This window comes from Monodon monoceros, unplaced genomic scaffold (genome assembly GCF_005190385.1).
Source record: "Monodon monoceros isolate NGI ecotype Baffin Bay Population unplaced genomic scaffold, NGI_Narwhal_1 Super_Scaffold_9, whole genome shotgun sequence".
NCBI classification, from domain to species: domain Eukaryota; kingdom Metazoa; phylum Chordata; class Mammalia; order Artiodactyla; family Monodontidae; genus Monodon; species Monodon monoceros.
Genome location: NW_021703786.1, coordinates 11172582 through 11195180, shown reverse-complemented (window position 1 = coordinate 11195180; position 22599 = coordinate 11172582). Strand labels below are relative to the sequence as shown.

The 22599-nt window shown below is 39.7% G+C and overlaps 1 protein-coding gene across 9 annotated transcripts in view; it reads left to right on the top strand.

Moving 5' to 3' along the window:
* Window positions 1-22599, top strand: part of ACACA (acetyl-CoA carboxylase alpha) — a 238061-nt gene that overhangs the window by 41878 nt on the left and 173584 nt on the right. For 7 of the 9 annotated variants that reach the window (XM_029213013.1, XM_029213014.1, XM_029213018.1 and 4 more), the window contains exons 4-8: window positions 9577-9709; window positions 11023-11161; window positions 19694-19803; window positions 20778-20859; window positions 22021-22119. In XM_029213013.1, the coding sequence (XP_029068846.1) occupies window positions 9577-9709; window positions 11023-11161; window positions 19694-19803; window positions 20778-20859; window positions 22021-22119 (563 nt within the window). Of the gene's footprint in view, window positions 1-3748; window positions 4229-7738; window positions 7810-9576; window positions 9710-11022; window positions 11162-19693; window positions 19804-20777; window positions 20860-22020; window positions 22120-22599 lie in introns of those variants that run through there. The other 2 variants (XM_029213015.1, XM_029213017.1) reach the window with 2 other exon arrangements.

Below are 22599 nucleotides of genomic sequence, written 5' to 3'. Positions count from 1 at the left end.
GTGACAACACCAAATGTTTGCAAGAATGTGGAGTAATTGGAAAACTTGTACATAGTTGGTGGGAATGTAAATGATACAGCCAGTCTGGAAAATAATTTGGAAATTTCTTATAAAACTAAATATTTACCATATGTTCCAACAATTCCATTCCTAGTTACATACCCATAAGAAATGAAAGCATATGTTCGCATAAAAACTTGTACATGAGTGTCCATAGCAACATTATTCATAATAACTATAAAGTGGAAATAACCCAGTATCCATCAACTGATAAATGGATAAACAAAATGTGGTATGGCCATACAGTGGAAAATTATTTGGCCATAAAGAGAAATGAAGTATGGATACATGCTACAACATTGAAAACATTATGCTAAGTGAAAGAAGCCACATATGATATCATTCCATTTATATGAAATATCTAGAATAGGCAAATCTATAAAGACAGAAAGTAGATTAGTCATTGCCTAGGACTGGGGAGGGGTTTGGGGGAAATAGGGAGTGTCTGCTACTGAGTACAGGGTTTCTTTTGGGGGTAATGAAAATGTTCTAAAATTGATTGTGATGATGGTTCACAGCCATGTGAATATAATAAAAACCATTGAATTATATACTTTAAATGGCTGAAATATATGGTATGTGAATTATATCTCAATAAAGTTGTTAAGGATTTTAAAATGAGATTAGCAAGGTCACAGGCTATAGGATCCATATACAAAAATTAGTTGTATTTCTGCATACTAGCTAGCAATGAACAAGCAAAAAATTAAATTAAAATAATTTTATTCACTATGGCAATGAAAATAATAAAATGCTTAGGAATAAATTCAACAAAAAAAAGTATAAGACTTGTACATTAGAAATTATATTACTGGGACTTCCCTGGTGGTCCAGTGGTTAAGACTCTGTCTTGTAATGCAGCAGATGCTGGTTCGATCCCTGGTCGGGGAACTGAGATCCCACATGCCACGGGGCAACTAAGCCTGGGCGCTGCAACTACAGAGCCCACGTGCCACAGCTAGAGAGAAGCCTGCACACTGCAATGAAGCAAAAAGGCTGTGCACTGCTACTAAGACCCAACGCAGCCAAAAAATAAAAATAAAAATAAATTATATTACATTGCTGAGAGAAATTGAAGAAACTTAAAGTCTAAATACAGGCATACCTTGTTTTATTGCACTCGCTTTATTGCACTTCACAGATAATTGCATTTTACATATTGAAGGTTTGTGGCAACCCTGCATTGTCAGACGATGGTTAGCATTTTTAGCAATAAAATCTTTTAAAATTAAGGTATGTACATTTTCTGGTAGACATAATGCTATTATTGAACACTTAGTAGACTATAGTATAGAGTAAACCTAACTTTTCCATGCATTGGGAAACCAAAAAATTCATGTGACTTGCTTTATTGCAATATTCACTTTATTGTGGTGGTGAATTGTGGAACCAAACCTGCAATATCTATGAGGTATGCCTATAAATGGAGAGACAGTCCATGTTTGGGAATTGGAAAACTCAATATTGTCAAAATGGTGATTTTCCCTAAATTGATCTTTAAATTCACAGTCCATGTCAAAATCCTAGGAGGATTTGTTTTTTCTTTCTAGAATTTGCCAAACTCATCCTAAAATTTACATGGAAACCCAAAGGACCTAGAATAGACAAAACAATTACGGAAAAGGAAAGCAAAGTTGGAAGACTTACACTACCTGATTTCAAAAACTGACTGTAAAGCCACAGTTATCAAGGCTGTGTGGCATTGTTACAGGGATAGGCATATAGATCAGTGAATCACAATTAGGAGTCCACAGCTAAATCTATTTATATATATGGTCAGTTGATTTTCAAAAGAGGTACATCCTTGATTCAAGATTTCTTTGCTTGGAAAAGCCCCAGTGTAAAACAGTCTCTCACAGTGCGTGCTGCAGTGTAACTCAGACTGCCTTGCAGTCAGGCTAGCTAATGCATCACAGTCTGCAGGATAAACTGCTACGTCATCCTTGGTGCTTGGCATGTTACAATGTTGGGATCAGTGTGGGCTTCTAGTTGGATTTTGTGCCAGGTACGTGTCTACTTTGGACACTCTCTTTTCATGTTAGATTAAAATGAGGATGCTTTGAATTTGGAGGAATGAATGTGGCTTTTTCTTTCTTTTGTTCTAATATTACAGGAGGATTGGGAGCAGCATCCATAAAAGATTAGAAACACTAGCTTTGTTTTGGATCTGGGTGTGCTGTGTTAGTGTTTGGTTGTTTTAGAAAGATCCCTTTGGTGAAAAGGAAGCACAAACTTGATTACTGAGAGTGACTCTGGTATATTTTCTGATATAATCAAGTGCAAAATAGCCTGCTTTATTCTATACGCAATGCTTTGCTTTTTGAATGTTGAACTTGTATAACAAAGGCAGAGAGTGATTCTCTTTTGGGAACTGCCTACATCTGGCAGTTAGATGTGTGTAAAATTGAGCTGCTTTTACATCTGTGGTCACTGTAATTGTTCTGAACAAAGCCTTCAGTGCTCTGTTTTTTGAGACATGTTATCCTGAAGAGACATAAAGATAGGAGGACTCCTCTGCGTCAGCTTCTTTAAAGGAGGAAGCAAACTTGACTGACTTTATCAGACGTTAGCATAGTATGGAAGGAATGATGCAGAGTGGTACAGGCCAGAAACCAATCCAGGACTTCCATTTTTTATTATGCCTAATGGTCATATTGAGCGAGTGTCCTGATTGAGTCTTTTCACCTTGGGTCACCTGAATGTCCTAAGATCAAGGTTTGTCTTAATCATTTATCTTCTATTTGATTTTTCATCTTTCATCTGTGTTCCAGGTCATATGTGTACTTCTGTTTTGGAGGGTTTCCCTGGAAGGTTAATAGGTTCTCAGCATAGTTGGCATTAGATAAGAATTAACCATTTGTATTCAACATTTTGGTGAGAAAGAATTTTTCTGTGGTGCATGAATCAGGTTAGATATGACTCTGGTGGATTATACCATTCCTAATGACTTATCTCAGGAAATTGTGATTCTGTAGATTCTAGCTGTTGCAGTCTTTTCTGCCATTACAAGGGAGCGATATCCTGAGCAATATCTACTTAATTAAAAGCTAAAACAGGACTATATTACTGTATAACATTCAGCCACCATTTATTTATTTAAGTGATTTGTCCATCTGTGGCAAATTTGCTTGCATAGCAATAGATGTGTCCCAGTTGTTTTTTAGGCAGGGTTTTTCTTCCCTGCTTAAACTGGATTAGACCTCTGTGTCCAAAATATTTTTCTGGGCCCCTTTTCCTTTCAGGGATTTTATCCACATCTTCTCCTTATCCCATTTGTACCAGCTCCAGTCTTATTCTCAAATTTTAGTGAATAAAATCTTAGATTTTGTTGTTTTTTAAAAAGGTGTGTATGTGTGTGTGTGTGTGTGTGTGTGTGTGTGTGTGTGTGTGTGTGGACACCACTACTCTGGCCTGAGAATTAGAGTTGTGACTCCCACATTATTCAGAGTTCCTCAGTAGTGGCATGTTTCGTCCTTTTGACTGGCTTTCTTTCTCTCCTGACCTGCTCTCCCCACTCTTGGAGTCTGAAAATCAGTATTATTTGTTTTGATTGGATCTCAGAAATTACCTACTTAGGCTGTGCTGTCCTCCTCCCTCTGGATTTCCTGACCCCATTACTTTCTTGGCATAGTTGTCCTTGTAAACTTTGTCTTCTTTTTGCCCTGGGCCCTCCCTGTCATGTGCTCCTGGCAGCCTGGAGGGGCCGTGGAGCTTTTCTCTGGTGACTGTCAGAAGAAAGTGACCGTTGTTGAAACACGTTTGCTGCGGCTAAGGCAGAGCTGCTGAGATCTACTTTCTAGTTATACAAGCTTTTATATTTCTCCCCCTTTCCTCTCGGTCCCCTTGGGAAATCAACTAATTCTGTGTGTGGGCCCAGTGTAGGGAGAAAATGCAAACAGGAGGGGAAGTATGGAAATTGGGGACAAAGTACACAAAAAGACTGTAGCTTGAGGCCATCAGGAATACTCTACTCTGACTGAAGCAGGGCCAAGAAGTAGGCACAGTATGTCTTGTCCTCCTGGGTTTTAAGCACCTGCAGCAGGAGGACAAACTCCGGCTTGTGTTTACAAGGCCGACATCTGAAGAAAAAGCCTCCATTCCTTTGCCATCTTGATATGGAGGGTTCTGCGGAGGAAAATAAGGAGATGAGATATTACATGCTTCGAAGGTAAGTTTTAGAGTGCCGTATCTGGGCAATATATACCTTTAAAAAACAATAAGACATTGACAGCTAAGCCCTGGAATTTATGGGCAATCTGATTTGATGATTTTCTTGTGTCTGTAGGAAACTTTTTTTTTTTTTTTAAGGAAATGAATTAAAACGCTCATATTTGCTCCTGGATTTCTAAACCTTTATTTTACACTCAGAATTTGAACCAAAGATACCCGAGACCATGTGTGACATTGTAGCTGCGTTGAAAACAAGCACCCGTGCACAGACCTTGCTGTGTGCTGGTCTTTCGTTAAGGAATCTCACTTAGTCTGTGCCAAAATTGCTCACTGTTCTTGGCTGGTTTTTCAAGAGTGAAGTCTCTTCATCTATTTTGAAGGAAAATATCAATTCTGTGTGGTAGGTAGCATCCTGTTGAAGGTAGTTTTGCAGAAAACTTTTTTAGACTCTGTCTCTTGGACCAGGAAAGGTGGCTGCTGTCATTGTCCCGGCGTGTGACAGTAGGCAGCCAGACTGGAGGTGTTGAGAGTGCCAACCTCTCCTATCCCGAATCTTTCTTCTTCCTGCTGTTAGAACTCACGCTGAAGAGGCAATGAGTCAGGCCTTCTTCAGAACTCTTGCAGGTCTGTGCCTCTCCAGCAGAGGGTCGACATAAAAGACCTGAATGATTTGCTGGATGGCAGTCATTAAGGGTCGCTTGCTTGTATTTGCAAACTGGAGTTTTTATTTTGATAAAAATTACCTGAAAATTAAATAGACCCTGGAAAATATAGAAACAAATGAAAAACACTGATTTGGCAAAATGTGTCTTTAAAACAGTCATCCTTTCCTTTTCCTTTTTACTTGACCTCTTCCATCCTTTGGGGGGTAAACCAAGCAAATCTTCCACTGAGAGTCAAATAAGTAAGAAACAACTGGTATATTTTACATATACATATTATATATCGTTTTATATATAATATATACTTATATATTTTGTATATTTTAATATATATACAATAAAATGATTTATATATGTATAAATATAATAAATATATATATAACTTTGGTTTATTATTTTATATATGTAAAACAAACATATATACAAACAGAATACACATACACATATATATATTAATTACACACACATACACAGTTTTATTTTGTTTTTCTGTGGTTAAATACAATAGGTGATCTGTCCATTTTTTTCAAGGAGACATCCCTCCTGGAGCAGTCTGTCCTCCAATTTGAACAATCATCTAGAGAATTCCCTTCTCTTCTGTGTTGGATCCTCTATTTCTTGCATTCCTTGTCTTCCTTTATCTTGGTTTATTTCATCTTTTGGGAAGACAGCATTCTCTGGTAGCTTCCTGAGAACAGCTAGGTGAGAGGTAAAGATTTTGAGATCTTTTCTATCTTACCACTTGATCCTCTTGTTTTTAGCATGGTGCCTAACTTCTGAACATGGCTATATGAAGGATCCCATCTATTTTTTTTTAATCTTTTTAAAAATAAATTTATTTTTGGCTGCATTGGGTCTTTGTTGTTGCACGCAGGCTTTCTCTAGTTGCAGTGAGAGGGGGCTACTCTTTGTTGCGGTGCGCAGGCTTCTCATTGCGGTGGCTTCTCTCGTTGTGGAGCATGAGCTCTAGGTGTGCGAGCTTCAGTAGTTGTGGCACGCAGGCTCAGTAGTTGTGGCTCACAGGCTCTAGAGCACAGGCTCAGTAGTTGTGGCACATAGGCTTAGTTGCTCCGCAGCATGTGGGATCTTCCCAGACCAGGGATCGAACCTGTGTCCCCTGCATTGGCAGGCGGATTCTTAACCACTGTACCACCAGGGAAGTCCTCATCCCATCATTAAAAGTAAGGTATATTTCTGTTTTTCTCCCCTCTTTGATTACAAGTGACCCTCAGGGCATTCCTTTGTTATCTCTAAACTATTGATTAAAACGTATGAACAATCCCTTCCCCACCTTAATTTTATCGATAAAGATTTTGCTTCCCTTTTTGTCTTATACTCAGGCATCTCCTTATTTATCCTAGGTTTATATCTCCTCTGTCTCTCTCTCCCTAAGAAACTGAAAGTTGATCTCTGGGGAGTATGTGTGTGTATGTGTGTGTGTGTGTGTTTAATCTCAGTGTATAGAATTATATAACCATAATTTTTGGTTCAAGACACACTCATTCGTCCATGTGTAACCCACTATTATTTATTTATTTGGTTACTTATTTAGTAATTTTAAAAATAGTGTAAAAAGGAATTTGAAAACCCACCACTTAAAGGTTGATCCTTGGCCATCACCTACATCTTTCTAACCGTATGGTCTCTCCTCCATAAACCTTCTCCCTGCTTTACCCACCCAGGTAGTCATTTCCCTTAATCACATGTTCATCACATTATTTTGTTTCTCTGTTTACATAGTTTTTTTGTGTCTATACGTATGTCTTAAAACTATGTATATTTTAGTTTTTAACTTTATGATCTGTTTTTTGTTTTGTTTTGGTTTGGTTTTTTTTGCGGTACACGGGCCTCTCACTGTTGTGGCCTCTCCCGTTGCAGAGCACAGGCTCCGGACACGCAGGCTTATCGGCCATGGCTCACGGGCCTAGCCACTCCGCGACATGTGGGATATTCCCGGACCGGGGCACGAAACCGTGTCCCCTACAACGGCAGGCGGACTCTCAACCGCTGCGCCGCCAGGGAAGCCCTTTATGATCTGTTTTTAATTTTATAATCTATATATAATATTTGGGAGCTTCTTATATATTAATCATATATCTATACACTTGACTAAGGCCTCCTATTATTTCTAATAATTTGCGGAATCTTTTGTTTTCTATGTAAATTACATCATTCACAAATAAATATAATTTAACTTCCTCCTTGGCAGTCCTCAGGTCTCTAATGTACTTATTAATTTTTTTATTTTATTGCACTTGCTAGGAAATCTAACAGTTTTACATTTATGGATTTTCTAAAATTAAACCATCCTTGCTTACCTGGGACAAACTCAAGTTGGTTGTGGAGTAACATACTTTTTAACTAATATTTTGCCTATCCTTGACCCAACACCTATTTAGAATATCGTCTTTAGGAATTTTGCAACTGTGGTCATGAGTAAAGCGGCCCTGGACTTCCCTTTCATGTAACATCTTTGTCTGGTACTGGTATCAGTATTACTCTAACTGGGGAGTTTTACTTCTTTTTCTACTGTCTGGAAGTTTGGTAGGCTACGATTCTTGAAAGTTCAGTAGAACTTGTCTTTTAAAACCATCTGGGGCTTCCCTGGTGGCGCAGTGATTAAGAATCCACCTGCCAATGCAGGAGACACGAGTTCGAGCCCTGGTCTGGGAAGATCCCACATGCTGCGGAGCAACTAAGCCCGTGCACCACAACTACTGAGCCTGCGCTCTAGAGCCTTCGAGCCACAGCTACTGAAGCCCACAGGCCTAGAGCCCATGCTCGGCAACAAGAGAAGCCACCACAATGAGAAGCCTGCGTACCCCAACAGAGTAAACCCCGTTCGCCGCAACTAGAGAAAGCCCACACACAGCAACAAAGACCGAACGCAGCCAAAAATAAATAAATAAGTAAATAAGTAAGTAAATAAATAAATAATAAAAATAAAACCATCTGGACCTGGTGTTTCTTTGTGGGAAGGTTTTAATCATACTCTTTTATTTTGAAGAGAGAAATTACTTGAGTGCAAGGTTAGAGTGTAGGAGAAAGGAAGAAAAAATAGAAATAGAAGAAAGCAGCTGTCTGTTAAATAGTGTATAAAGGATTTTATTTACTATATCCATTATCTCATTTAGTCCTCAAAACACCCTTTCAGAAGGTCTATCAGTGCTATGAGTCAAGGTCCAGTCAGGGAAAGAGAAACTGCATTAGGTATTATAAACAAAAGACATTCAATTGTGAAAATTGGTTACTTGGGTGTTAGAAGAATAAAAGAACAAAAAAGACATGCTGAGGTAACCCAAGGTTAATATCTGCAGGAAGCAGCTACCACCCCTCGGGAAGAGGTAGTATTCCCAGAACCTACAAGCTTGGAGAGGGCCCAGGGTGCTTGGAGAGGGGTTGGTGCTTGGATCTCTGGGAGTAAGCTTTGAGTAGCTGGTGCTCAGATCCCTGAGGAGGAGGCCTGGCCTGACAGGTGATTGATAGGCCCAGGCCGGGTAGCCCAGAGGATGAGTGAGCATGGCAGGGCTGGTACTCTGACAGCCAAGGAGCCACAACCCACTGCTCCTTGTCCTTCTAAGGGAATACATCACGGCTATTCCTGAATGCTGAAAGATGCTAGAGACTGGAATTAACTCTGTTTTCCTGTGGAGCAATGCTGATAATAGCTGGAAAATAAGAAGAAAATCCCTTTCTCTCTCTCTCTCTTTTTTTTTTTCTTAAACCCTTCTGCCTTCCTATAGGCGGAATCAAACAAGTTTGCATGGTGTTAAGCCCTGTTGTCATAGAGCAGAGCATAAAAGGGTGGGCTTGGAGCTGAGAGGCAATAGCTAAAAACCTAGAACAGTGAATACCATACATATTTACAGAGAGAAAAGTGAAGCTTAGCAAGTTTAAGTTATTCGGTGAAGATCTGGAATTTAAAGCAGGCCTGTGCTGTTTCCACCACTATCTAATCTAAAACACCATTGATTGTTAGAGGCACCATTATTGAATGTACCACTGAGAAAAAAAATTCTGCCAATTAAATAAAGCACACCATCAGTTGTAAGATACATACCAATTTCAGAGATTTTAAAAAGCTAAAAAAAAAAGTGTTATCTTAAGGTCAATGAAATATGGTTTATAAATAAATTGCCTTGTAAATGCCTTGTAAATAAATTGTTTTTGGAGTTGTTGATTTTGAAACGTCTATGGAATATCCAAGTAAAACATTTAGTAGGCAGTTAAAAATGTGGAGTTACAGCTCATAAGAAAAATGGAGGTTAGAGATACAGAGGTGAAGGTCATCTGTGTGTCAGAATCATAATCCAGAAACAGGTTTGCTAACTGTTGTGGGTTGTTTTTTTAAGTTTTAACAGTCACTCTGAGTCTATTATTTATACCATCTCATTTTAGTCTGTTCTTTGCCTTATCTCTTTATGATGGCATCTGTTGGTAAACCTTAATATTGTCTTTTATTATTCAGGAACACTTATTTTTTTTCTTAAATTTCCACAAGCAAAGATCATTTTCTTTTCTCTCTTCTCTATAAAAAGTATGTGGTCTGCTACCATGCAGTCTTCACAAGGGTGCAATTGGAAGTGCTCTTATAAGTCCGATAGTGAAAAGTAGGCCTCCAGGGGAGATAGATGATGTGAAGAAATCTTATCTGTAGATTTTCATGATTTCTCTATTTTTACAGGTCCAGCATGTCTGGTTTGCACCTAGTAAAGCAAGGTCGAGACCGAAAGAAAATAGACTCACAGCGAGATTTCACTGTAGCTTCTCCAGCAGAATTTGTTACTCGTTTTGGTGGGAATAAAGTGATTGAGAAGGTAAGTTATAACCTGCTAAATTATTTTTTCAAAAGCACATGAGATTTAATGCCTAGATTTGTTGTCTAGATTTGCTCAAAACCGATATTTAAATTGAATTTCTGAGACTGCAGAATTATCCTTTCTGCCTCCCTAGCATCCTATTAAATCATTTCACTATTTTCTGTAATATGTATTTACCACTGACAATTTAGTCATAACTAAGTAAGAAGATGAGGCAGCACCCATAAAGCGCTTTTAGAAAGATCTTGCGGTTTTTATGGGGTTGAGTTGCACTGATCTGAGAGGGTATGAGAAATTGATTAGCTTGTGGGGTGGTGGTGAGGAGGTAACATGTCATAACACTGGGTTTAGAGCTAAGGGAATGGAGAGAGTTTCAGAACAGAAGGCCTCAACAAGTTTGATACAGTGTAACCTACTGGGTTCCGCCAGGAATTTGAGATGTTTAGAGGGAATATATCACATGAAATACTTAAAGAGATTACAGGTGTTTTGAAATGTTGTGAGTTAGTCTGTGTCACTTTTATCTAAACCATATTGGAGCTGAGAGAATGACTTGGTTGAAATAGCTTGCAGTGATTGAAAGATTAAAGGATGGGGACCTATATTCTTTGTCCTAAAAGTGTTGCTTTAGCGGTGCACTCCTGTTAGTCTTCCAATGAGTAGAGATTACGTGTCTCCCAACCTATGTTATCCTCAGGGTGATGATTGCAAGACAGGCAAGGAGGTGAAAGGTTTGTTTAACAGAGAAGTCTCAGGATCATTGATCCTTCTACGCTTTTTCTTGTGACCGTTCTTTCTGGGGTGGTCTGTACAATTCTAAGGCATTTGGATTCAGCATTTTGGAGAGAGGTGGTGGTTAGCGTAGGCGTTCTTATACATGTTCAGGACTCTGTGCCTTGTTTCACTACAACAGAGAATAGTGCATGACACTACACTGTTGAATCTTCCTCCAGCCTTATTTATATCCATCTTCCCCCTGACGTTTGTTTCTTCTATTCCCTAAAAGTAGGTATGGTAGAATAATTCACAAACTCATAAGATTTGAGTAACTGATTTTTCCCTTCAAGAAATGAAGTTAGAAAGGAGTAAGTTTTAGCTGGCACATATTGAAGTATTTGCTTAGCTAACATCTTAAAATATCCCTTGATCATGTGGGAGTTGGTTCCTAAATGCCTAGACCAACAATACAAATTCCTAGTTGAAACTCTGGCTTTTCAGAGGAAGATCTACACAAGTGATTTCATCTCTTTTCCTCTGTCTTTGCCTGTCTATTCTACCTCTCTCCAATTCCCATGTTCCCACTCTACCAGGTTCTCATTGCCAACAATGGCATTGCAGCAGTGAAATGCATGCGGTCTATCCGCCGGTGGTCTTATGAGATGTTTCGAAATGAACGTGCAATCCGATTTGTTGTCATGGTCACACCTGAAGACCTGAAAGCCAATGCAGGTAAGTTATGAACATTAAGAAAGCATCATCCTCAAGCATAAAACATTGAATGGCACAGCCTTTAAGGAGAAGAATGTTAACTCAGGGGGATTCCCAAACCCAAGGATTTCTCTTTTAAAAAGTGTCAATAGTAGGCATAGACAAGGATTGTATTATATTTAACCTCAAAGTAGACGCCTGTGTTCTAAGTAAAAATAGGTAGAAATTTAACCAAAGTGTCGATATGGGTTTTCAGTGTTGTTTGCTAAGCCACATTCTTTAGCATGTGTCAGTAGAAACGTTTGGAAGGAAATGCTATTTACCTTATGAGTTACATTGAATTTTAGAGCATTTTAAGGTTAAGATTGTTTTTTCCCCTCCTCCTGGGAGGGGGAGACCTCTTGGGACCCAAATAGGTTTCACTCTGCAGGCTCTTTGGCATATTCTCTCTGCTTAGATGGTTTTCCATCTGAGAGAGGCAGATAAAGACTATTGGTGTAGCTGAGAGGTCGTGGCTAGTCCTTCCTCTTCATACTTTTTATCACTAAAGTATAATCTCTAAGACAGAGTACCCACAGATAACATTAGCTCTTTATTTTATTTTATTTTTTAAAAGTTATTTATTTATTTTTGGCTGCATTGGGTCTTCGTTGCTGCATGCGGGCTTTCTCTAGTTGCAGTGAGCAGGGGCTACTCTTCATTGCGGTGCGTGTGCTTCTCATTGTGGTGGCTTCTCTTGTTGTGGAGCACAGGCTCTAGGCGTGTGGGCTTCAGTAGTTGTGGCATGCGGGCTCAGTAATTGTGGCATGCGGGCTCAGTAGTTGTGGCTCGCAGGCTCTAGAGCGCAGGCTCAGTAGTCGTGGCACATGGGCTTATTTGCTCCATGGCATGTGGGATCTTCCCGGACCAGGGCTCGAACCCATGTCCCCTGCATTGGCAGGCGGATTCTTAACCATTGCACCACCAGGGAAATCCAACATTAGCTCTTTAAAGGGCTGTCTTTCTAAAGCTATTTTGGTCTTTATATGTACTCTCTATATTGAGACAATGATATTAAGACTATTCCTAAGGAGTAAGGGTTATTATCTTTAGAAATGAAGAAGGCACCAATTTATTGGAAAATAGATGTTATATGAAATCATTTAGATTGACCCTTCAACACCTCTCAGCTGCAGTTTCGTATATGTGAAAAGAAAATCATGTCTATTTTACTGGATAGTTGTAATGATGAAATTGTGTATAATAAATGTAAAGTACCTTGCATGATTTCTTTTTCCTTGTTTCTCCTTGGTGCTCCTTTTAATTCATTTATTCATTCACTCAATGAACATGGAGACCCACAGTTTAATAAGATATGATCTTGCTCTAGGAAACAAATAATTTCAATACAATGAGGTAAGTGCTATAATAGAAATATGCACAGGGTACTGTGGAACACAGAGATGAGCCATCGTAAATCTGGCCCCTGCTCTTGGGTTAAGGGTTAAGAGGGGTTAACAGGGTTAAGAGAGCTTTCTGAAATGGGTTTTACCTAGCCAAGAATGAGTAAGAGTTAGTGAAGCAATTAGGGGGAAGACAAAGGTATTACAGGCAGAAAGAACGTATATGCAAATGTTTGAAGGTGTGACATAGTGGTTTCTGGAAACTGCAAGTGGCTTGTTAAAGTACAAGACATGATCTAGTATTTGTCAAGGATGGTCTTGTTTTTCATGTTAGCACCATCAACAAAGGCAAAATAATAGATAATATAGTAATAAGAGCAAGGTGGGGGTTTTTTTTTGGTGGGGAGACAGGTTTGGAGTACATGTGATACAAGAAGATTCTAGAAATCCTACAAAAGATTGAATATATCCTTCTAGAACTTAGAAATAATGAGAACTAGAGATTAAGAGTGTACATTATCGGCAAATATATGACAGTTAACACTACCTCCTGAAAGATCAGATAGAAAATGAAGAGAAGAGGGTTAAGGATGAAATTTTATAGAAGGCCAAAATTTAGGGATAGACTCAGGAAGATAGGCCCATAAACAGTGTTGAGAAGAAATGGTCAGAGAAACAGAAGAGAAAAGCAATGAGAAAAGAGAATTTCAATAAGGAAGGCTCAAAGGTGTCAGTAGTCCAATAAAATAGGAATCAAAATCTGTCTGGCGATTAGCTAATCATTGGTAACCTTTGCAGAAATAGTTTTGGTGGAACATTGTGAGTATGCAGACTAATATAGGAAGATAAGGAATGAATGGGATGAGACATGGAGACAGCCAATGTGGACAAGTTTTTTGAGAATTTTGGATGAGAAGGGAAAAAGGAAAGGCAGTAACTGAAGAGAAATTTGGGGTCAAGAGAGAATTTTTATTTTTCAGAATGGAAGAGACTTAGGAATGTTTCTGAGAGGAAGGAGCCAAGGGCAGGGGTGGGGGCCGGGGGGTAGCAGTACACAAGAGAGCTAGAGGAGATGGAAGGGGATGGGATCATGAGCACCAGTGGACAAAAGTACTCATATCTTTTGACTAAGAAAGTCTATTTCCTGGGGTTTATTCTGAGGAACAAAAATCAGTAATGGGGCAAATACGTTCATACAGGGATATTCATTGCAGTGTTATTTAAAATAACAAGAAACCAGGAATAACTTGTGCCCACCATTAGTGATTAGTTACGTAAAATCTGTTGCACCAATTCTATGAAATACCATGCACCCATTAAAAAATATTTTGTGGAGAGGAGCTTCAAGATGGTGGAAGAGTAAGATGTGGAGATCACCTTCCTCCCCACAAATACATCAGAAATACATCTACATATGGAACAACCCCTACAGAACACCTATACTGAACGCTGGCAGAAGACCTCAGACCTCCCAAAAGGCAAGAAACTCCCCACGTACCTGGGTAGGGTAAAAGAAAAAAGAATAAACAGAGACAAAAGGATAGGGATGGGACCTGCACCAGTGGGAGGGAGCTGTGAAGGAGGAAAGGTTTCCACACACTAGGAAGCCCCTTTGCGGGCAGAGACTGCGGGTGGCAGAGGGGGGAAGCTTCGGAGCCACGGAGGAGAGCACAGCAACAGGGGTGCGCAGGGCACAGTGGAGAGATTCCTGCACAGAGGATTGGTGCCGACTGGCACTCACCAGCCCGAGAGGCTTGTCTGCTCACCAGCCGGGGTGGGCGGGGCTGGGAACTGAGGCTCAGGCTTCGGTCAGATCCCAGGGAGAGGACTGAACACAGCCTGAGGCGTGAACACAGCCTGAAGGGGTTAGTGCACAACGGCTAGCCGGGAGGGAGTCCAGGAAAAGGTCTGGAACTGACAAAGAGGCAAGAGACTTTTTCTTCCCTCTTTGTTTCCTGGTGTGCGAGGAGAGGGGATTCAGAGCACTGCTTAAAGGAGCTCCAGAGATGAGCACGAGCCGTGCTGCCCCAGAGAGGGGCATGAGATGCTAAGGCTGCTGCTGCCGCCACCAAGAAGCCTGTGTGCAAGCACAGGTCACTATCCACACCTCCCCTCTTGGGAGCCTGTGCAGCCCGCCACTGACAGGGTCCCGTGATCCAGGGACAACTTCCCCAGGAGAACACACAGTGCGCCTCAGGCTAGTTCAACGTCATGCCAGCCTCTATGATCATCTCTATAGATGCAGAAAAAGCTTTCAACAAAATTCAACACTGATTTGTGATAAAAACTCTCCAGAAAGTAGGCATAGAGAGAACTTACCTCAACATAATAAAGGCCATATATGACAAACCCACAGCCAACATCATTCTCAATGGTGAAAAACTGAAACCATAGCCACTAAGATCAGGAACAAGACAAGGTTGCCCACTCTCACCACTATTATTCAACATAGTTTTGGAAGTTTTAGCCACAACAATCAGAGAAGAAAAAGAAATAAAAGGAATCCAAATCGGAAAAGAAGAAGTAAAGTTGTCACTGTTTGCAGATGACATTATACTATACATAGAGAATGCTAAAGACTCTACCAGAAAACTACTAGAGCTAATCAATGAATTTGGTAAAATAGCAGGATACAAAATTAATGCACAGAAATCTCTTGCATTCCTATACACTAATGATGAAAAATGGGAAAGAGAAATTAAGGAAACACTCCCATTTACCATTGCAAGAAAAAGAATAAAATAACTAGGAATAAGCCTACCTAAGGAAAAGAAAGACCTGTATGCAGAAAACTATAAGACACTGATGAAAAAATTAAAGATGATACAAACAGATGGAGAGACATACCATGTTCTTGGATTGGAAGAATCAACATTGTGAAAATGACTATACTACCCAAAGCAATCTACAGATTCAATTCAATCCCTATCAAACTACCACTGGCATTTTTCACAGAACTAGAACAAAATATTTCACAATTTGTGTGGAAACACAAAAGACCCCAAATAGCCAAAGCAATTTTGAGAAAGAAAAAGGGAGCTGGAGGAATCAGGCTCCTGGACTTCAGACTATACTACAAAGATACAGTAATCAAGACAGTATGGTACTGGCACAAAAACAGAAATGTAGATCAATGGAACAGGATAGAAAGCCCAGAGATAAACCCATGCACATATGGTCGCCTTGTCTTTGTTAAGGAGGCAAGAATAGACAGTGGAGAAAAGACAGCCTCTTCAATAAGTGGTGCTGGGAAAACTGGACAGCTACATGTAAAAAAATGAAATTAGAACATGCCCTAACACCATACACAAAAATAAACTCAAAGTGGATTAAAGATCTAAATGTAAGGCCAGACACTATCAAACTCTTAGAGGAAAACATAGGCAGAACACTCTATGACATAAATCACAGCAAGATCCTTTTTGACCCAGCTCCTAGAGAAATGAAAATAAAAACAAAAATAAACAAATGGGACCTAACGAAACTTCAAAGCTTTTGCACAGCAAAGGAAACCATAAACAAGACAAAAAGGCAAACCTCAGAATGGGAGAAAATATTTGCAAATGACAAAGGATTAATCTCCAAAATTTACAAGCAGCTCATGCAGCTCAATATCAGAAAAACAGACAACCCAATCCAGAAATGGGCAGAAGACCTAAATAGACATTTCTCCAAAGAAGATATACAGATTGCCAAAAAACACATGAAAGAATGCTCAAGGGCTTCCCTGGTGGCGCAGTGGTTGAGAGTCCGCCTGCTGATGCAGGGGACGCGGGTTCATGCCCCGCCCGGGAAGATCCCACATGCCGCGGAACGGCTGGGCCCGTGAGCCATGGCCACCGAGCCTGCGCGTCCGGAGCCTGTGCTCTGCAACGGGAGAGGCCCCAACAGTGAGAGGCCCGCGTACTGCAAAAAAAAAAAAAAAAACTACAATGAGAAATCATCTCATACCGGTCAGAATGGCTGTCATCAAAAAATGTACAAACAATAAATCCTGGAGAGGGTGTGGATAAAAGGGAACCCTCTTGCACTGTTGGTGGGAATGTAACTTGAGACAGCCACTATGGAGAACAGTATGGAGGTTCCTTAAAAAACTAAAAATAGGGGCTTCCCTGGTGGCGCAGTGGTTGAGAGTCCGCCTGCCGATGCAGGGGACACGGGTTCGTTCCCCGGTCCGGGAAGATCCCACATGCCATGGAGCGGCTGGGCCCGTGAGCCATGGCCGCTGAGCCTGCGCTTCCGGAGCCTGTGCTCCACAACGGGAGAGGCTACAACAGTGAGAGGCCCGCGTACCACACACACACACAAAAAACTTTAAAAAAAACCTAAAAATAGAACTATCATACGACCCAGCAACTCCACTACTGGGCATGTACCCTGAGAAAACCATAATTCAAAAAGAGTCATGTACCAAAATGTTCATTGCAGCTCTATTTACAATAAGCAGGACATGGAAGCAACCTAAGTGTCCATCAACAGATGAATGGATAAAGAAGATGTGGCACATATATACAATGGAATATTACTCAGCCATAAAAAGAATCAAAATTGAGTTATTTGTAGTGAGGTGGATGGACCTAGAGTCTGTCATACAGGGTGAAGTAAGTCACAAAGAGAAAAACAAAACAAAAACCATATGCAAACACATATATATGGAATAAAAAAAAATGGTCATGAAGAACCTAGGGGCAAGACAGGAATAAAGACGCAGACCTACTAGAGAATGTACTTGAGGATACTGGGAGGGGTAGGGTAAGCTGGGACAAAGTAAGAGAGTGGCATCGACATATATACACTACCAAACTTAAAATAGTTAGTGAGAAGCAGCCGCATAGCACAGGGAAGTCAGCTCGGTGCTTTGTGACCACCTAGAGGGGTGGGATAGGGAGGGTGGGAGGGAGGGAGATGCAAGAGGGAAGAGATACGGGGACATATGTATATGTATAACTTATTCACTTTGTTATAAGGCAGAAACTAACACACCATTGTAAAGCAATTATACTCTAATAAGGATGTTAAAAAAATCAATAAAAACATAAAAAAAATTTTGTGAGATAGCATTTATTGGTCTGAGTGCATTCTGACAAATTGTTACACTGTTTATCTATTACTGTGTAACAGTATTACCACAAATTTAACAACTTAAAACAATGGACATTTATTACCTCACAGTTTCTGTAGCTGGGTCTTCTGCTTCAGGTTATCACAAGGTTGCCATCAGCATTCAGCTGGGGCTGCAGTCCCATCTGAGGCTTGACTTGGGATGGATCTGTTTTCAAACTAACATGGTTGTTGACACCATTCAGTTTTCTGTTTGGACTGAGGACCTGATTGTGTTGCTGGTTGTTGGCTAGAGACTGCTCTTGGCTCCTTGTCACGTGGACCACCCCAAAATGACTGCCTGCTTCCTCAAAGCCATCAAGGGAAAGTGTCCCAGTAAGATTGGCTACATTCTTATGCACTGTTAGTTTGGAAGTGACATCTCCTCATCTTTGCCATATTCTCTTGGCTAAAAGCAAGTCATAGATTGTGCCCACGCCCAAGGAGAGGGGATAACTTAAGATATGAATACCTGGAGACTTGGGATCATGGGTCTGTCCAGAACAATTGCTTAGAAAAAAGTTGGCTGTAAGGAGACTGATAGCATGATATAATAATAGAAAGAAAGTACATTGTGTAGAGTCAGAGAAAAAAAAAAGGTGTAATGACATATATCAAAACAGCAATCTGGTTACCTCCGTGAGTGGTAAAGACAAGCGATAACCTAGAAAAACATGTGAACAGCAAAGAGTTTCTACCTGTAATATGAGCACAAGACACCCTTCAAAAGAAAATGAACAGAGAACATGAATAGATAGTCCATAAAAGAAGAATTTAAAAGGAACAATAAACACATGAAAAGAGATTCAATTCCAATGATAATCAAAGAAATGCAAACCAAAACAATAATAGATTGCGATTTTTAAAAATTTATAGGACTGGCAAAATTTCAAATTGATAATACCCAGTATAGGTGAGAGTATAGGCAATTTGGCACCCCCATTGCAAGTGAGAGTCTGAAGTGGTTTGGTTAGTATGGGAAGACATCCACAATATATTAAATTGGTTAGCAGTTTATGGTTTCTAGTATATCAAAGCATGGACTGATTATCTCTGAGTCGTGAGACAATGGGTGGTTTTGACTTTTAAAAAACACATCCTGATATATTTTCTAAATTTTTAAATAATCAGCACGCTTTCCCTCATAATCAGAGAGAATGATACACCTGTTTTTATTCTGAACAAACTGTTAGGGCCTCATATCTTTCTCTGAGTGGAATTTTTAAAGGAGGACTTAAAACCTTTAAAAATTAAGAGCACAAGATAAGAAACATAATAAATATGGTGGAGATGGACCTTGAGAAAGTTATTTAACTGCTCCAAGCCATAATTCCCTGTAAAGTGGTTGCTAATAATACATGTTATATATGATTATTGAGGATGAAATGAAATAATATATATAAAGTGCTGAGTACAGTCCCTGCACATTGTAGCTGCTCTGCCACAGTTAACTGCCAGAAAAGGAAAAGAGAAACATCAGGTGACAGATTTGAAAGGGGATACTGAGCCACAAAAAAAAAAAAAAGTAAGGAGGGAAAGAAGTTATCTTTTTAAAATATCTTTCCATCCAGATAAAGGTTTTTCAAGCACTTGATAGACTCCTGTAACTAACCTTTCCTGTTTAGCCAGTCTATAGACCCTCCAGACTCTACCCTGTTTACCCATTCTGTCCCAGCTTTACACCAGGAAAAGGGCTTTCTCAGAATATAGTTCAAGTTAAAGATAAAAGGTGTCACTGAGCTTTTTCTCAGAATATAATAATGGGCCTCTTAAGTGACAGATACATCATCCTTGATATAGGGATCATAAAAACCCTTTGAAAAGGTCACATGGTGAAAAGTTTGAGACCTGCTGTTTTAGTAGTATAAGAGCTCCTAACTATGAGATTACCATTTTCAGTACTGTGACTTAACAAAGAGCCTCCAAATAAATGGTTCTGGGAATTACCCCATTAATACAGTTTGTCCTGTGGTTACGTATGATGGTACCTGTCCTTTACACAGTTTTTGCTCTGCTGTTACATTTCTGAAAATAAAGCATGTGTTCTCTGTTAATTTGCTTGTGTTTTCAGAATACATTAAGATGGCAGATCATTATGTGCCAGTGCCAGGAGGACCAAACAACAACAACTATGCAAATGTGGAATTAATTCTTGACATTGCTAAAAGGATCCCAGTACAAGTAAGAGAGGCCAGCGTCTCCTCGAAATCCAAATTCAGAATTTTTTTTAAAAGAATTTTTTATGGGAGTATAGTTGATTTGCAATGTTGTATTTCTGTTGTACAGCAAAGTGAATCAGTTATACGTAAACATCTATCCACTCTTTTTTAGATTCTTTTCCCACGTAGGCCATTACAGGGTATTGAGAAGAGTTTCCTTTGCCAAATTCAGCCATTTTACAGTTGGGCACAAGGGGATAGCCAGTGAAGAACTTTTAATTTTATATAAAGCATCTTTGTTGAACATTGGTAAAAGCCTTTATATGGGATATAACAGACAGGGAAAGGAAAGGTGGAAAGAATGGAATGAGCCAACATAAAATAAATGTAATCCAAACAAGAGGTTTGTAAGGGTCTTTCAGAGATTATTCTATCCATTTCACCTTCAAACCTCCTAGTAAGTAAAAGTTGCCTGTTTCCAGTGGAATACTCTTAGTCCAGAATATGGTAGAGTAGGAGGAGGTTGTTTCTTCCCTATCACATTGTGTTAAGGAGTTTAGGGTAAGTGTCTTAAAGCCCAAAGAGAAAAAAACTCGGGATTTGTATGGCAGTATAACCACTAGATATAAAGGTGGAGTTGGGTGGCCAAAGTAATTCAATCTGTGGAAGAAAACCAACATTTCTACAAGAGGCTCTATAGAGTCTAGTTGAAAGGCTATGAACTGAGTTTCCTAAAGAGCAACAATACTAGCTGGTTCTTAATATCAGTTTCAACCTGTTTTTGACCTCTTCAGAGGTTTTACCACAATGGACTGCTTATTGTTGTTCTGTGAAAAGTTTGCCAAGAATCAGGCATGGAAGCTGAATTAGGCATTAGGCTGCCATGGAGCTATTGTACCTCATGGAGCAGGGCCAGTCTTGGTAGAAAGTAATACAGTTTATCATGTTCTTTTTAGTATGAATTTTAAGAATGAATCATATTGTGTTCCCTTGTAGGCAGTTTGGGCTGGCTGGGGTCATGCTTCTGAGAATCCTAAGCTCCCAGAACTTCTTTTGAAAAATGGCATCGCCTTCATGGGTAAGCCTTTCTGACATACTGTTCCTGCCTTTCTGTTTCTCTCTGTCATTTTGGCACTGGGCTCTTAGTTTTTCATCAGTCAGCAGCTCTCCGAGTAACCCTTTTCTTCATTTCTTTTTCTTTTTAACCCTTCATCATTTCTTACATCTTGCATCTTTTGTGTGTGTGTGTGTGATACGCGGGCCTCTCACTGTTGTGGCCTCTCCCGTTGCGGAGCACAGACTCCGGATGCTCAGGCTCAGCGGCCATGGCTCACGGGCCCAGCCGCTCCGCGGCCATGTGGGATCTTCCCAGACTGGGGCACGAACCCGTGTCCCCTGCATCAGCAGGCGGACTCTCAACCACTGCGCCACCAGGGAAGCCCACATCTTGCATCTTGATTGTGTTTTTTGTCCCCAGATTCTTTTCTATGAGATATGGAGGAGGCTCTGATTTCCAGAACACTGGCCTTTAAAAACTTTGCCATTAACGTTAAGAAAACATGTGGAGAAATGACCTATTTTTATATAGAAAAGATAGTTGAATACTGAGGATACGCTGGCAGTGTGCCCTTAAATATGAATCATTTCTTTCACATTTAAGCATATAGATTATATTCCTATAAGAGAGCTATTTCTTCTGACTTTTCTGCTATCCTATACGGAGAGAAAAATTTGAGGTTATATGGCTCAAAGTGTTTCTGTCTCTATCTCTGCAATGATGATTATGCTTTGTAAAGCCTATTAAAGATAAATCTTCCATTTGGGTTTCCATAAGACCAAGGAGAGTATAATATTTTAAACTTGAACACCAAAACTTTATTGTCCTTACTTCAGGATATTGGTTAAAAAAAAAAAAAGAAGAAAGACTTTGTTCATATGGTAAAGTTGGATCATGACAGATGATAAAATCAGAGTTACATTTGTCAGGAATTTAATTCAGCATATATTTATATATATTGAATTCTCCCTGAATGCAAAAATTTACCACATTAGGTTCTATGAAGGGTACAAAGATGAGCCAAAACATAGTAGTCCCCATACTCAAGTTTCTGATGTTGATGATATGTGCTGTAGGGGATACAAGACAAATACAAAAATAATTATATGGAAGACAAAATACATGTGACAGAAACGAGGCCAAAATGTTACAGTCAGGGTTCTTTCCTTGTCTTGTTTTCAGGTCCTCCAAGCCAGGCCATGTGGGCTTTGGGGGATAAGATTGCATCTTCCATAGTGGCTCAAACTGCAGGTATCCCAACTCTTCCATGGAGTGGCAGTGGTAAGAAATTATTTGTTTGTATCTTGAAGTGTAGAAAAGCTTGGTAGAATATTTGGGACTGTGGCCTTGGGGCTTAAGCCTGCTTTAAAATGTGTTGGATATTTGACAGAAATAGAATACACATTAATTAATGGTATCTTGTATCTCCTGGCTTAATTGTTGTACCTGTGATTTTATGATGTCTTAAGAATGTAAATTTTGTACCAGGTATGTAGATGCTAAATTGTAATGTAAATGATCTTGGGACTTAATTTGGAGAAACTCTGAGAAAACTCATCTGGTTCTGTGGATTCAGATCTACTCTGGGTAGGCTAGAATCTTCCTCAGAGATGGACTTCTTAGGTGGAATAGGCCTTTGAACCTGCCTGGGAGGTGACTGGCATCACTAAGAAAAAACTAAAACCCACCTACTCAGATGCTTGCCTGCCAGTATTCTTTCTTTCTTTCTTCCTTTCTTTCTTTCTTCCTTCCTTTCTTTCT